Source organism: Phocoena phocoena, chromosome 20, assembly GCF_963924675.1.
Source record: "Phocoena phocoena chromosome 20, mPhoPho1.1, whole genome shotgun sequence".
NCBI classification, from domain to species: Eukaryota; Metazoa; Chordata; class Mammalia; order Artiodactyla; family Phocoenidae; genus Phocoena; species Phocoena phocoena.
In genome coordinates, this window is record NC_089238.1 from 41,217,829 (window position 1) to 41,234,792 (window position 16,964).

The window sequence follows — 16,964 nt, forward strand, 5'->3', positions numbered from 1 at the left end:
TGGTTTGTATGTATCAGTTTTTATTTGTATTAGAAGTTAAAACTGAGAACTTTTGAAAACAAGAATACACAGACACTTTCCATCACCCATCACAGCAATGAAGTCATCACATACAATTTGTTTCCGAGTGGAAAACTCCTCTGTAAACTCAGGAGAGAATGATAATGAAAAAGGCAAAAAAATTTGGTATTATTATAAGGAGAATTTTGACCTCGAAGACTCCCTTAAAAGTCCTCAGAGAACCCCACATGTCCTTGATCACACTTTGAAGAACTCTTACATAGGGTCTTGTAGGCCTTTGTTGTAGAGTTTTGAACAGATGAGTCATCATGATCTGATACAGGTTTGTTTTATTTATTTATTTTTGGCTGTGTTGGGTCTTCATTGCTGGACGCGGGCCTTCTCTAGTTGTGGCGAGGAGTGGCTACTCTTCATTGCGGTGCACGGGCTTCTCATTGTGGTGGCGTCTCTTGTAGAGCACAGGTTCTAGGCGCGTGGGCTTCAGTAGTTGTGGCACACGGGCTTAGTTGCTCCATGGCATGTGGGATCTTCCTGGACCAGGGCTCGAACCCATGTCCCCTGCACTGTCAGGTGGATTCTTTTTTTTTTAAGAATTTCTGTTGTTTTTTGGGGCTACATTAGATTTTCGTTGCTGCACGCAGGCTTTCTTTAGTTGCATCGAGTAGGGGCTACTCTTCGTTGCGGTGCGCGGGCTTCTCATTGTGGTGGCTTCTCTTGTTGTGGTGCATGGGCTTCAGTAGTTGTGGCATGTGGGCTCAGTATTTGTTCAACGAGGGCTCTAGAGTGCAGGCTCAGTAGTTGTGGCGCATGGGCTCAATTGCTCCACAGCATGTAGGATCTTCCCAGATCAGGGTTTGAACCCATGTCCCCTGCATTGGCAGGCGGATTCTTAACCACTGCGAGGCAGAGTGATTCTTAACCACTGCGCTACCAGGGAAGCCCCTGATATAGGTTTTAACAGGGTCACTCTGGCTGCTGGGTAGAGAGGCAAGGGCAGAAACAGGGAGACCAGTTAAGATGCTATTATAGTAATCCAGGCCAGAAATGATGGTTTGGACTAAGAGATGGACTGATTTTTGATGTATTTTAAAGGTAGAGCCAGTAGCATTTCCTGACAGATTCCATGTGAGATGTGAGAGAAAGAAGATGACACGAATGGGGTTTTGCCTGAGCAACTGAAAAGATGGCATTGCTGTCAGGTAAGATGGGGAAGGCTCTGGATGGAGCAGGTTTTGGAGAAAGATCAGGTGTTCAATTTTGGATGTGTTTTGTTTATGGTATCTGTTGAACATTCAAGTAGAGATATAAAGTAGTCAGTTGGCTGAAGTCTAGAGTTTAGAAGTGAGTTATAGACTGAAGATATAAATTTGAGGGTTGTTGGCATGCAGGAGGTAGTTAAAGCCACCAGACTAGATGAGGTCATTAAGTGATAATTGTCCTGCCTTTATCATTTAGGTAATAATAATTGTATTTCTATAAAATGTTGCAGAGTGCCTACACTTACATTTCAGGAGACTTTGAACAAATAAGTAAACAAATTCACAAGCTCATAAACAGATTTACAAGGGTTAAACAACTTCCCTTAGGTCACCAATCCAGTAAGTGATGACAGTACGGTTCCAAAGCCTTTCTTTTCTAATACCCACCAGATCATTGTCTGTTTGTATAAACCAGAAAAGCCTATATATCGATAAGGTGGCTAAAGTAAGCAGCTTGGTCAAGAGGCAGCTTTGACGAGTGGGGAAATTTTGCTCATCTTCCCACAGACATAATTTATAAATATTTAAATTTTCAAAACTTTTTTATAAAAGGAACAGATTCTGGGACTTCCCTGGTGGTCCAGTGGGTAAAACTCCATGCTCCCAATGCAGGGGGCTCGGGTTCAATCCCTGATCGGGGAACTAGATCCTGCGTGCATGCTGCAACTAAGTGTCTGCATGACACAACTAAGGCCCAGCACAGCCTAAATAAATAAATAATAAATAAAAAAATTTAAAAAAGGAACAGATTCCATATCCCAGATTTATAAATTTTAAGAGGGATTTACAGAAGTCCTCCAGGTGTTGCTCTTTTTTTGCGGTACGCGGGCCTCTCACTGCTGTGGTCTCTCCCGTTGCGGAGCACAGGCTCCGGGCGCGCAGGCTCAGCGGTCATGGCTCATGGACTCAGCCGCTCCGCGGCATGTGGGATCTTCCCGGACCGGGGCACGAAACCGTGTCCCCTGCATCGGCAGGCAGACTCCCAACCACTGCGCCACCAGGGAAGCCCCAGGTGTTGCTGTGAGTCAATGGTTCGATCTCTGAAAACCTCATTCAGTCATTTCATACAATGTTCTCCTATGAGAAAACCCACAGTTTTTTTTCTTAATACTTATTTATTTATTTATGCCGTGCCGGGTGTTAGTTGCGGCACACGAGATCTTTTAGTTGTGGCATGTGGACTTCTTTAGTTGTGGCATGTGGATGCTTAGTTGCAACATGTGGGCTTCTATAGTTGTGGCATATGGACTCTTAGTTGCAGCATGCGGGCTCTTAGTTGCGGCAGGCATGCAGGATCTAGTTCCCCAAACAGGGATTGATCCTAGGCACACTGCATTGGGAGTGCGGAGCCTTACCCACTGGACCACCAGGGAAGTCCCACACAGTTTGTTTTTGAAAATTTTAAAATTCGGTAGAATATACATAACATAAAATTTACCATTTTAACCATTTTAAGTGTATGGTTCAGTGACATTAAGTACACTCACAGTAGTGTGTAGCCATCACCACTGTGTATTTCAAGAACTTTTTCATCACCCTAAACAGCAACTCTATACACATTAAGCAATAACTCCCCATTCTCTCCCTACAACCCAGCCTGTGGTAACCTTTATTCTGCTTTCCATTTCCATAACTTTCCCTACTCAAGATACCTCATATAAGTGGAATACAACATTTGCCCTTTTGTGTCTGGCTTATTGCACTTAGCGTGATGTTTCCAAGGTTCAGCCATGTTGTAAGCATAGATCAGAATTTCATTCCTTTTTATGGCTGAATAATATTCCATTGTATGTATATGCCATATTTTGTTTGTCCATTCATCTGTTGAAAGACATTTGATTTGTTTTCACCGTTTGGCTGTTTTGAATAGTGATGCTTTGAATATTGGAGTATAGGTATCTGAGTCTCTATTTTCAGTTCTATTGGGTATTCTAGGAGTGGAATTGCTGGACCAAAAGGAATTCTTTTTTCAACTTTTTGAGGAACTGCCAAACTAATATTTTTCCCACAGTGGCTGCACCATTTTACATTTACAGTGCATGAGGGTTCCAGTGTCTCCACATCCTTGCCAACACTTATGTTTATTTAAAAAAAAAAAAGCCATCCTAAATAGGTGTAAAGTGGTGTCATTGTGGTTTTATTTTGCATTTCCCTAATGACTAATGATTTTGGGTATCTTTTCGTGAGCTTATTGGTCATTTGTTTATTTTTTCTGGAGAAATGTCTAGTCAAATATTTTGCCCATTTTTTTGGTTGAGATGGAGTTCTTTATATTTTTTGAATATTAAATCCGTCTCAAATAAGTTATTTGCATATATTTTCTCCCATTCTGTGGATTGTCTTTTCACTCTCTTGATAGGATCCTTTGATGTTTTTAATTTTGATGAAGTCCACTTTATCAATTTTTTCTTTTGTTGCCTGTGCTTTTAGTGTCATACTTAAGAAATTGTTGCCCAATTTAAGGTCATGAAGACTTGCCCTATGTTTTCTTCTTCTAAGAGTTTTATAATTTTAGCTCTTAATGTTTAGGTCTTTGATCCATTTTGAGTTAACTTTGTATATGGTATGGAGGATGAGTCCAGCTTCCATTCTTTTTTTGCATGTCTAATAGAACCCTTGCTTGAAAGTGAAAATGAATTGACTGTATATTGTCATGGTTTGTTTCTGGGTTATTTTTCTTGAAAATTTTTTTTTTTTTGCGGTACGCGGGCCTCTCACTGTCGCGGCCTCTCCCGTTGCGGAGCACAGGCTCCGGATGCGCAGGCTCAGCGGCCATGGCTCACGGGCCCAGGCGCTCCGCCGCATGTGGGATCCTCCCGGACCGGGGCACGAACCTGTGTCCCCTGCATCGGCAGGCGGACTCTCAACCACTGCGCCACCAGGGAAGCCCTGTTTTCCCTCTTTTATCTGCCTAAGAGGAGGGTATTAATTAGTTCACAGAGACTACAGTTTCTTCTCTTCCACGATAAAATAATCATTCTTCTAGAATCTAATAAAAGGTTAGGTCCTTTTATTTGAATTTGTACAGCAAAGGCCAAAAATAATTCCTTATAGGTCACAGGAGGAGGTTTTGCCTCATTGTATTTTGGACTCTTTAACTGGGCATCTGTGTGTGTCAGCAATTATCACAAAACTGGTAATAGTGACTCTTCTTGAGTACAGTGACTTTCAACATTTTTGACAGCTTCTAACAATAAGAAGTAAGTTTTATAGCATGATCCATTACATAACAAACAAACACAAAAAACATACACAACTAACATGAAAGGCTCACAAGCCAATCCTTAACCTTTATTAAAAAAATGTACCTTATCTTCTATTTTGTTCTATTTATTTTTTTAAATACTGATTTCAGCTTGCTGAATTGATTTCATAGCCTGCTAATGGATGTGAACTTCAGTTTAAAAAATATTCCTCCATGACCCATAAATTTACCTATGCGTATAGTGTTCTGGGCTCGTACCCTTAGACATTTTGATTCTGTGCTCTGAAGTAGAGCCCAGGAGTTTATTTTTTTTATTAAGTGCCCAGATAACTGTGATGTAGCCACAGACATGTATTTGGGAACCACTGATAGATCTAATCTAATAAAAACTAGTTTATTTAAAACTAAATCTGTCCTTTAAAATCACTGAAAACCGCCATTGTAACTTTTTAAAATAACTGCCCTTTTAAATTTAGAAAATAAATCAGCGTTACCTAAACTCTCTGGACTTCAATATTTATATTATCTAATAAAATGCGGGGAGCCATTTTATGCAGTGATTGACAGATAAAGGACAACTAAATTCCTCTTAATTATAGAAAAAAACAAGCTGGGCATGTAGTAGATTGTTACCCTCTGGTTTGTTCCATTCAGTAGTGATGTTGTCTTCTTTGACACAGACCAGTTTATGTCTGACTTGGAACACCAGCCATCAGGTTCAGCAGAGAAATGGCCTAACCACAGTGAGCTCTCATGTCCACCTCCTTTCTGGAGAATCTAGAGGGTGAGTGTTGATTGAAATGTGTCACTGTTTTTCTGCCCAAGTCTGATATTTGCATGCAGTGGCCAGATTTGCATGTGCTGCAGAGGAGGGGGTATACATGGGCATCTTCTTGGTAGGGGCCCACTCATTATCTCTGGAACTAAACTTTGACTATAAGAGTGCTTTTTAAATTTAACTACACTCAGGCTCTCACACTTATAATTTTAGTCTGGGATTGAATAAAAGTCAAGTGTTGATTGGATTTATTGAACCAAAGCAGAGGGAGTCCTGTCTATATGAATTCTGTGGCTTGGATGCGGAGTAAATTTGGTTGCTGATAAGGTGTGTAAGCCTACTCATTTCTGGTCAAGTGCTCTAAGTTTTGATGTGAGGCAGTATGGAATGGAAATAAAGCAGGAAATGTTAACCATTTGCCAGAGGCAACCTGGATCGTTTACCCTTGAGCCTGTCCTTTAGGCCCATGTTTGCACGCTGGTAGTTCATCTGGGGCTTCATTTGGAAGGAGTCAGTGCTTGTGAGGAGGGGGCTGGGCCTCAGGCCTCTGTGCCTCAGCAAGCAACCATACCACTCCCTCTCCCTCACACAGCTTCTTTCTTCAAAGACTCTCAAAGCCACTTGAGAAAGTCTGTGGTAGAAATTATAAACATACAGATTGTAGTTCTCAAAATGCCATTTGAATTTCATTTTAATGAATTTGGATTTGGAAGGGGACTTAGAAATCATGTCCACTACCCAAATCTTTATATTTAGGATGCTAAAGCTTCCTGATAGATAAGGCACCAAAACCCTGGCTTCTCCCAGAAGCTGGGCCAGCCTACCCTGGTCCAACATCATTGGCCACTAAATTTCTACATATCTATAAAACTCTCAGGAGAGTTATAGAAGGATTTAAATGAATTTCCTTGTATCATAGTTGAGAAGATCAGTTGAAAAAAGATTAAATTGCCCTAGTCACATCGTGGCTGAACCAAAATTAAAGCTTATTTCTTCCGGTGTTTACCCCACTGCCCTTCTTGTGTATGAAGCAACAAGATGGTCACTAGTGATCTTGGTAAGAAATGTTTCTGTGGAGTGAAGGGATCAATGGATGACTAAGGAATGAACAGGAGGTAAGAATAGAGAAACAGCAGGCAGTGTAGATAACTCCTTTAAGATGTTAAACAATGAAAGAAAGAAATTAGATGTAGAGGGCCATGTGAGGTCTAGGGTTTTTATTTGTTTGCTCGCTTGCTTGTTTGAGATAGAGACTTACCCATATTTAAGCAATGATGAAAAGAATCCAGGAGGAGAGGATTGGTGAGTAGATTGATTAAAGAGAAGAGTGCAGGAAATTTGTGGGGCAAGATCTTGAAGAGGCAAGCATGTGGGATTCATAGCATAGGTGTGGAATGAGTCATGTGGGTTTACAGCTCTGGAGCTCAGGTTTGGGCCCTGGAGACAACAGATGTGGGAGTCAACAGTACAGTATATAGAAATGGACAAGATTACTCAGGGAAAATGTACAAAATGAAAAAAAATAAGGAAAAGGACAATCTTCTGATAGGCCTAAAATTCAGAATCCCACATCCGTTTTTTAAAATTTCTTTATTTTTGGTTGTGTTGGGTCTTCGTTGCCGTGCGCAGGCTTTCTCTAGTTGCGGTGAGCGCGAGCTACTCTTCGTTGCAGTGTGCAGGCTTCTCATTGCGGTAGCTTCTCCTGTTGCAGAGCTCGGTTCTAGGCGCGTGGGCTTCAGTAGTTGTGGCTCGCGGGCTCTAGAGCACTGGCTCAATAGTTGTGGCTCACGGGCTTAGTTGCTCCGTGGCATGTGGGATCTTCCTGGACCAGGGCTCAAACCCATGCCCCCTGTATTGGCAGGCGGATTCTTAACCACTGTGCCTCCAGGGAAGTCCCCAGAATCTCACCTCTTAACCTAAGTTGAAAAGAAGTTTTTTGTTTTGGGGGTTTTTTCCCCCCACATTTCACTTTTTACTGATACAAAAACATACGTGCTGATACTTGAATATACTTTCAAGTAACTGTGTACTGTTTACTCAGCTGGAGACTTAATGTTTGTAGAATGTTTTGAGTTACAACTTTTTCTAGAGGAAAGATCTGTATGACACTTAGTATAGTATCACATATATAAGAGGTTTCTTAGAAAGAAAGGACCCTTAATAACAGGACTGATCTCTCTCTCAGTCAGTTGTGGAAAAAAGTATCATAATTTCCCTTTAGTAGTAGTAAATCTAATGTTAAAAGTGAAGGGAAAAAAAAAAAAAAAAAGTGAAGGAAGGGTATCTTCTGATCATTGTGCATGTAATTTTCAATCTGTCCTATGGTTGGAAGCTATCTAGAGTTCAGTGTAAAACTTAAAATAACTTAGGGAATTCCCTGGCGGTCCAGTGGTTAGGACTTGGTGCTTTCACTGCTGGGGCCCAGGTTCAGTCCCTGGTCAGGGAACTAAGGTCCTGCAAACTGCACAACGCGGCCAAAAAATAGAATAGAATGGAATGGAATAGAATAGAATAAAATAACTTAGTTAAAAACTTGTTATGATAGAGCTCAAGCTGGTTATCTTGGTTCTTGCTTAAAATGCTTGAATATTCTTTCTGTCTTACCTTTATGGTGGTGAGTTTTATTTTTGTTAATAATGTAAGCTAGATTATTATAACATAGATCCCAAAATACAGTGGCTTAACTACACTGGAATTTTCTCTCACACCTTACGGTAATTCAGAGATCAGGATTCCTGTGTCATTTAGTTCCTCTACCTCTTTAGGTATTGTCAAAGCAGAGTCACCACGTTGACTGAGTCTTAGCCCAAAGCAAAGGGTGTGAAAAGGAGGGGAAGAGGTCACTGAGCAAGTGATGAGGAAGATGCACACATCACTTTTACTCACACTTAATTAGAGAAAGCAAGTTACATGGTCATACCTTGCTACAAAAGGGAAGCCAGGAAATGTGTAGTCTGTAGCTGAGTGGCCCTGTGACTAGTTAAACTCAATTACTAGAGAAGAATGAATTAGGACATTTAGCAGTCTACCATAGGTACCTTCTAAGTTTTCAGGAACTTTTTTCTGTCTTCAGCTCGAAAAGGCAAATTAATCAGATTTTGATAAATGCAAATTAATTCTTCAGCTCATTCTATAAATAGTTGAATTCAGTATTTTATGTATTTCATTTAGATGGTATTCTTATAACTTATCTAATAACCTAAAAGTAAATCTTAGGGAAACTATGCTTATAGAGTAATAAACCATAAAGTAATACTAGTTTCTCATACATTTAAAATAATTTCTATTCCTTTACTTCCAAATTTCTCTTATTTCTTCATTTCAAGTGAAATTCAGAAAATTATTATACTTACATATGGCCTTCATTTTATAAAAAATAATATCTCCATAAAATTGTTCACCCAAAGAATGAATTATACCTTTAATCTTGGGGTGTAAGGAAAGGAAGAAAAGATGAATTTGCTAAACTTTGATGAATGTTCATTGCAGCTTTAAAATGAAATAGTATACATAAATGGAGACTGATTATACCAAAAAATACTTTACAAAAGTGATCAAGGTGCTCAGATGCTAGTTATGAAGGCCCTTTGAACTTTCGTGTGTTTGACGATGTACATCCGCCTATTCCAAAGGCAGTGTCCTGGGTTACCCTGCCCCTCCACCTGGTGGTGAGATTTCATACCCTACCATGCTTGCCAGCTCTAACTCTGAATCCGTAAGCATTGGAAATAGCTCTAAATCAGAGGCCGTTACTCAAACACCTCATTCTTGTGTGTACAGATAGCATTACAGTGGACTGTTAATTTGAACATCTCTTGGATTAAAAAAAAAGTTGTTTTTTCTTACAGCAGATATTGCTGATGGCTCTGACTACTTCTGTTGTGGCAAGCCAGGTGTTGGGGTAATGGGAGTCAAGGACGGTAGCTGCCACAAGTAGGCCAAATGCTGTGACCTACATAACCTGTTACCACGGGTGTTGAGGGCTGTTGACCCTTGTTCTAGGCTTTTAATTCACTTTACTCTTTATAGGGGGGAAGTGATAAAATTGTACAGTAGGGGCATAAACAACTTATGTTTTTACCTTAAATTCGTGAAAAAAAATAAAGCCGACTCACATGCTTTGTGGAGTAGGACTTAAATAAATCAATAAATTCATGCATATATACATTCAAAAGGAAGTGAAAATTGCAAGCACTAATTTTTTAAATAAATTAGTACTGGGCTTCCCTGGTGGCGCCGTGGTTGAGTCTGCCTGCCGATGCAGGGGACACGGGTTCGTACCCCGGTCCAGGAGGATCCCACATGCCGCGGAGTGGCTGGGCCCGTGAGCCATGGCCGCTGAGCCTGCGTGTCTGGAGCTTGTGCTCCGCAACGGGAGAGGCCACAACAGTGAGAGGCCCGCGTACCGCAAAAAAAAAAAAAAAAGAAATTAGTACTGTATTTATCAAGATTGCTAATGATTTACATGTAAATTACATTATAGATTTGCTTACCAGTAATAATTTTAATTTACTCAAGTTGACAAAGTTTGGCCAGTCACATTAGAAGGCTATCTCAGGAACCCAGAGGTGGGAGCCAGAGCCCAGAGCCCCCAGGCTAAGTGTGAAGTGAGGTGGCAAAGGAGAGCAGTGGGCTTGGATACCACACTGTGCTCAAGTTATTGCTAAAGGATGGTGAAGGGACTGCTTTGTTACAGTTCTGACTGCCTGGCCTAAAATTCGTATTCAGTAGCTATTATTTGAGCATAATTTTTGTTGTTGTTTTGCCAAATCCCATATTACATTAAAGATTCAATTGGCACATAATTTTAATCAGCACTCAATATTTACCAAGCACTAAGGAGTCAATGGAGAACAAGATAGACAAGTTCCTTGCCCTTTTGGAACTTAAATCTACTCTCTGATTATTATATGTTAAAGTATATTTGAGTATAGTCGGCTTGAGTGCTTCTTTGTGGAAAATCTTCTTAGCTTTATCCTAGTCTTAAAATCCTGAACTGTCAGGAACCTTGCAGGTTGGTTTAACTAAATGAGGTTACGCACACTAGGCAAAAGAACAGCAGAACTTTGGTAAGGGGGAACAGAGATAACATACCTTCGATCAGGCTTTTGCTATAAAGGTCACCACCCGACTTCTTCAGAAAATGATGTGTTTATCCTTATCATCAAAGTACTTGGTAAGTGAGTGGATAGTGTTTGTTATAGACCCTCATCCTCAAGAAAATGTAAGCATTGACTTCCTCATAAAGACACAGGAAAAAAATATATCACATGGTTTTCGATGATGATAAAGCACCATTTTTAATCATCTTGTTTTAAAACTTGAACAATGAGACAAGATTTGAAAAAGGTGTGTTTAATGGCAGCCTGGAACATCTCTGAAGTTACCGTCTTTGGAAGGAATAAGCGACAGGAAAGATGACTTGAATGTGAGCTGGGTACTTGATTCTATATTTGGCTTTTTGCCACTGCTGCTGTGAGACCTGTTTAAAATAGACACTGCCAAAATCAAAATCAAATGCCTTGTGTTAGTCTTAATAACATTCTCTGGTCCCTTTCCAACCCCACCACCTAATGAACTTTCAGGGTACTATTCCAAATAGCTTCCAAGTAATTGTACTGGATTATGATCCATTTATTCAGTCATCAGAAATTGATGTTTCCTTGGTAGTAAAGTCCTTGTCCTTCAGGAGTTCACAGGCTATTCAAGAGACAGATAATACTGATGCCTACTGATAATCTAATGCGATGAGTAGTGTTAGAGGCCATGCACAGAGATCACGGGCCATCCTTGTGCTCTTTCTTAGCAGGAGACTACCCCATAGACCCACATATAGAATCTACACTGAAAACACTGCTCCCTTGTTATGACAGAGGTGCCAAAGGCTGCCTTGTCTATTTATGTCCCTTTATTTACTATATAAGAGGTTTTTTAAAAATCTCCATTATACTTATGAGGAAACTGAAGAGAAAATGTATTGTTATGCAGAGTATCCCCATAAGTTTTCATTTACATAGAAACTATTTCAGTGAGTTATTTCTAGCAGTCAGGAGTCAGTTTAGATTAATTCTGTCCTTCTTTGCAAACCATCATGAATGGTCAATAAATCCTAGCCTGGAAAATTTACTTGAAAAGCATCCTCTATCTGACAAAGACCTTCATAAGTCTGTACCAATGACCTTCAAAAATTGATCTCAATTAGTGATTATTAGAGCTAGCCAACACTGCTTAATCTTCATCCTTTTGTAGTTAGATTCCTTTAGCTTCTACTCCTACTTCTTTGCCTCACTTATTAAAAAAAAATTTTTTTTTTGCGGTACGCAGGCCTCTCACTGCTGCGGCCTCTCCCGTTGCGGAGCACAGGCTCCGGACGCGCAGGCTCAGTGGCCATGGCTCACGGGCCTAGCCGCTCTGTGGCATGTGGGATCTTCCTGGACAGGAGCACGAACCCGTGTCCCCTGCCTCGGCACGCGGACTCTCAACCACTGTGCCACCAGGGAACCCAAGCCAAATTTTTATCCTTCACTTCTTTGCCTTTCTGAGTACTGCCACTTGAAAATTTGTCTGATGACAAATCACAGACTTCTACAGTTAAAGAGACCTTATTAGTTTAACACCATCATTGTATAGCTAAGGAAATGGAAGTCTTAGATATATGAAGTAATTTGTCCAAGGACACACATGGAATTAGTGGCAGAGCCTGTATTCAAGCCAAACCTAATTTCCAGGCCATTCCTTTGCTTACATATTTGCTCTCCCAGGTCCGATTTTCTCATCAGATCACAAGGCTACTCCCAGTTTTTCTTCAGCCTTTTTTCTCCTCAGTGGAACTACGAAACTGCTCCCATACTTCCAGGTCTCTAGTGAGAAGGTACATACATCTCTTCTTGCCCTGACCATTGAGTGTAGTCCCTTACCCATAGGATTTTTCCATTTGGATGTTCTAATTTCCAAATCCAATTCCAGACCTAACCTACCACCTTCCTCCTCTATATTCCTCCTCAGTTTATTTCCAGTAGTGACAGCACTATTCTTCCTAGACTTAAAATGTTGGTGGTAGTGGCGAATCAGTCCTTTCCTCTTTCCCTCTTCTTACCATCACCACACTCACTGTGAACACCACATTTGTCCAGGTCCTTTGCATTATCTTTGTCTAAATGATTTCCATGCTCTTCTACTCTTTTGGCCTTCAAGAAGTTGAACAGGTGTTTTGAAACTGATTCTACCATTTACTAAGAAAATTGTGTGAACTGGCAAAGCCTCTGTTAACTGATCTGTAAAGTGGGGTAATAGTGATCTTAAAATAACATGAAGATTTAACTGAAATAAAATATAAATTTCGATTGTAAAGTTAACCCATGGATACCCAATAAATATTTGTGGAGCGAATGTTAGTTCCGTTCTCCTTATAGCCATGATGAGTATATGAGTTTGAAGAATTTTTTTCTTAACTACCTAAACAATAAAAAGATTAGATGGGGGGCTTCCCTGGTGGCGCAGTGGTTGAGATTCTGCCTGCCAGTTCAGGGGACACGGGTTCGAGCCCTGGTCCGGGAAGATCCCACATGCCGCGGAGCAACTGGGCCCGTGAGCCCCAGCTACTGAGCCTGCGCATCTGGAGCCTGTGCTCCGCGACAGTGAGAGGCCCGCACACTGCGATGAAGAGTGGCCCCCCGCTCGCCGCAACTAGAGAAAGCCCTCGCACAGAAGTGAAGACCCAACACAGCCCAAAAAGTTAACTAATTAATTAATTTAAAAAGATTAGATGTTAATATTTGAAGATTTTTTTAAAGGGGTTTGAAGCCATTTCTTTTCTTTTTTTTAAAATTTATTTTTGGCTGCGCTGGGTCTTCATTGCTGCACAGGCTCTATCTAGTTGTGGCGAGTGGGGGCTACTCTTCGTTGCGGTGGACAGGCTTCTCACTGTGGTGGCTTCTCTTGTTGCAGAGCACAGGCTCTAGGCACGTGGGCTTCAGTAGTTGTGGCACACAGGCTCAGTAGTTGTGGCACGTGGGCTCTAGAGTGTAGGCTCAGTAGTTGTGGGACACAGGCTTAGTTGCTCCGCGGCGTGTGGGATCTTCCCGGACCAGGGCCCGAACCTGTGTCCCCTGCATTGGCAGGCAGATTCTTAACCACTGTACCACCAGGGAAGTCCTCTTTGCCTTTTTTTAAATCTTTTCCTTTTTCTTTTTTTTGGCTGCGTTGGGTCTCCGTTGCTGCACGTGTACTTTCTCTCTAGTTACGGCAAGTGGGGGCTACTCTTTGTTGCAGTGCCTGGTCTTCTCATTGTGGTGGCTTCTTTTGTTGCGGAGCACGGGCTTTAGGCACGCGGGTTTCAGTAGTTGTGGCTCACGGGCTCTAGAGCGCAGGCTCAGTCGTTGTGGCACACAGGCTTAGTTGCTCCGCGGCATGTGGGATCTTCTTGGACCAGGGCTTGAACCTGTGTCCCCTGCATTGGCAGGCGGATTCTTAACAACCGCACCACCAGAGAAGTCCTTGAAGATTTCTTAAACAATCATTAGTGTCTCCTTTGCTCTATGATCACTTCAAATGCTAATTATAGAGATTTTTTTTGTCTTGGTCTATTTTTGTTTATAACAGCTGTATTGAGATACAATTCATTACTATAAAATTCATCCTTGAAAATACACAGTTCATTGGTTTTTTAGTATATTCGTAGAGTTGTGCAATCATCAGTATCTAATTTTTACACATTTTCATTACTCCAGAAAGAAACCCCATACCCCTGAGCAGTCACTCTCCATTCCTTCCTTCCCATTACTCCTGGCAACCATCTATTTATTTTCTGTCAGTTCTGGCCATTTTATATAAATGGAATCAAACAATATATGACGTTTTGTGTTTGGCTTCTTTCACTTAGCATGTTTTCAAGGTTCATCCATGTTGTAGCATGTATTAGAACTTCATTCTTTTTTTAAGATTGAATAATATTTCATTTTGTGGAATAGACCACATTTTGTTTATTCATTCATTAATGGTAGACGTTTGGGTTATTTCCACTTTGGAGCTATTATGAATAATGCTGGTATGAACATTTGAGTACAAGTTTTTATATGGATGTATGTTTTCAGTTCTCTTGAGTATATGCCTAGGAGTGGAATTAGAATAGAATCTTTAGTTGATAAAGCAAAGAATTTTCATTTCAAAGCAAAGAGTTCTCATGGTGACAGAACTAAAGTTTCTTATTTGGGGTGTTCCTGTCTATGTTGGTTCCTTAAGATTAAAACTCTTTGCACTGGACCTCACAGAAGACTGTGGTGCTTCCTGAGGTGCTTGGCACATCATAGAAACCAACAAAATCAAGAGCCTATTCTGAAAGGATCAGAAATAATACAAATGCCCCCACATGATAAAGGATGTTTGCATTAGCATAGGGTAACAAAATAACCCCCAAATCTCAGTGCTTTACTCTCATCAAAGCACTTATTTTCATTTACTTTATATACAGGTGCAGTGCAGGAATCAGAAAGGGAAAATCCTCCTAAAAGGATGAAATTAAGGAAAAGTTAGATTAAAGTGAACACATTTCAAAAGTATCCTATCCTCTGCTAGAGCAAGAGCCTTTAGAGTGAGGGTAAGAACGTTTACCTTTTCCCTCAGCCATTCCCCTTCCCAAACAAAATTGAACTGAAAGGTAGAGAAGGGGGGGGATGGTCTGGAACAACTTTTGGAGTGATGTTGCCACCAGTTCAAGAGCAGATTTCAAGCACTGCCTTTATCTTTATAGAAAGCGATGGAAAGGGAAAAAATGTCTTTGAAATAGTGCTTGGCATTGAGCATCATATGGTCAGTCACACAGAGGTCACTAATCACTCTTCCCTTTCTTGTTTTTCAGTGAACGAGGTAATTGGGAGAGACATGTCCCAGATTTCTGTTTCCCAAGGAACAGGGGCGAGCAGGCAGGCTGCCCTCCCAGGTCCTGATTCCCTGGATTTAGGAAGATCCGACGGGCTCTAAGAGCGTTCACTGCAGCCTTGTGTCCACCACAATGTACTTCTCAGCATGTTTCTCTCTTTGGACCTTGGGCTTCCAACTCTGCAACCTTCAGGATGGAGCCAGGAGTTGGGATCATCATATATGGGGAAAGCAGCATTCCTCCAACTCAGGCCTTGTGTAGATTTTGTAAAAGAACAGGAGCAGCACAGGCTGTCTGATCTTTGGGGAAATGAGCTTTGCTTTTTATATTTAAATAGGATACTTTTATATGATGGGTGCTTTGAGTGTGAATGCAGCAGGCTCTCCATTTCAGAGGTGCTGCTTTTGCAGGTGATCTGGTTGCTTAGCTAGGATTGGTGATTTGTACTGCTTTATTGTCATTTGAAGGACTCTCTAGCTTTGATGATATTTTTAAAGTAGAAACTTTTGATAAAACCTTCCAGAGGCAAACATTAAAAAAAAATTATTCCCCCAAGCCCACACCTATGCCTCGGAAACTCAGCATGTGTCCTGAAGCCTTTCATAGATTCATAGGAAGTAAAGCCAAATGTAGCTCATACCTCTTTATAAAAGTAAACTGTTAGATAAAATGACACCATTCCAATCATTGAAGTGTTGGAATATAAAATGACATTCCAGAGCATAGCATTTTTGTAACTTTCTAGGTAATCTTCCTGCAATCTCTCCATGCTGTCTCCATGTTGAAATTGCTTTTTTCCCTCAGGGCCTTGGGTAAGATAACTACATGTAAGGGAACTTTGAAAGGTGGGGTTTCTTAGCTTGGTAGCTTTAATTTCCTGCCATCCTACATACAGGTAGACTGTGGAGTACTCTTCCCTTTTGTGTCCTCTGGTCCCAGACCTTTTCCAAGTGAAAACATTTGCATTTGGCTGCCACAATCTTGTGATGATTTGTTTAGGCAAATTTGCTGCTTCTAGCTTCTCTAGAGGCCAGGCTGTGTCAGAAGCTAAGTACAAATGAGCTATGCTTCAAGACAGGAGCAGAGAACATTCAGGATTCCAGATGGTACGCATTTAAGATTTACACTGGCATGGAAGGCTTTTCCCTCATTCTGTTTACAGCCAAAAATGATTCTGGCCTACCCTCCCATCTGCATGGCCTAAAAAACAGCCTTTTTCTAAAAGGCTTTGAGGCAATTCCGAAACTGAGATAGCATTCTAAACCTGACCCTCCACACCAAAGATGTCCTGGTGGTGCTGCTGGTAAGGCTGGTGCCCAAGGCGGGGCCAGCAAGAAACTCCAGCCTGCTGTCTACCAAAGGAGGTGCCCGACTTGGGTGCTCTTTTCAGACCTTGCCCTTACCCCTCCCCTTAATGGGATTAGTTTCCTGTTCCAAGGCTTGGGCCTATTTCAACACCCCTGAAGTTTGCAGTATGTTTTCAAATGAAATGTACTTTTATTCAGGAAGCAAATTTTCTGAGTGCCTACATGTGAGACAGTGTGCTGGGCTGGTCAAAGGCTTGATGCTATTATTGCAGGGGATTGTGGGTCCTAGATGCCAGGACTGTCTACTGAGGCCAAGTGAGGCCTGGGTGGAGGGAGCCAGCTCATTGCCTACCACCTCTAGTCAACCAGTTAGGAGCTACTGACCCAGGATGAGGAAGTATGGTCCTTTTTTTTTTCCTTTAATCCATGATGTTTTAGATTTCTCCCTAAAATTAGTTAGAAAAAAATGCTTGTACTTCAGCAGATCACTCCAGTCCTTCTTGGAGCCTGGTGTTGT

General features: G+C 41.2%; 1 protein-coding gene across 2 annotated transcripts in view; it reads left to right on the forward strand.

The window, feature by feature from the left end:
- Positions 1-15,666, forward strand: part of NFATC3 (nuclear factor of activated T cells 3) — a 125,746-nt gene extending 110,080 nt beyond the window's left edge. The window contains exon 10 of one of the 2 annotated variants that reach the window (XM_065898493.1): positions 15,120-15,666. In XM_065898493.1, coding sequence (XP_065754565.1) covers positions 15,120-15,241 — 122 coding nt within the window. In that variant the 3' untranslated portion in view covers positions 15,242-15,666. Of the gene's footprint in view, positions 1-5,165; positions 5,267-15,119 lie in introns of those variants that run through there. The other variant, XM_065898494.1, reaches the window with a different exon arrangement.
- The last annotated feature ends 1,298 nt before the right edge of the window (positions 15,667-16,964 follow it).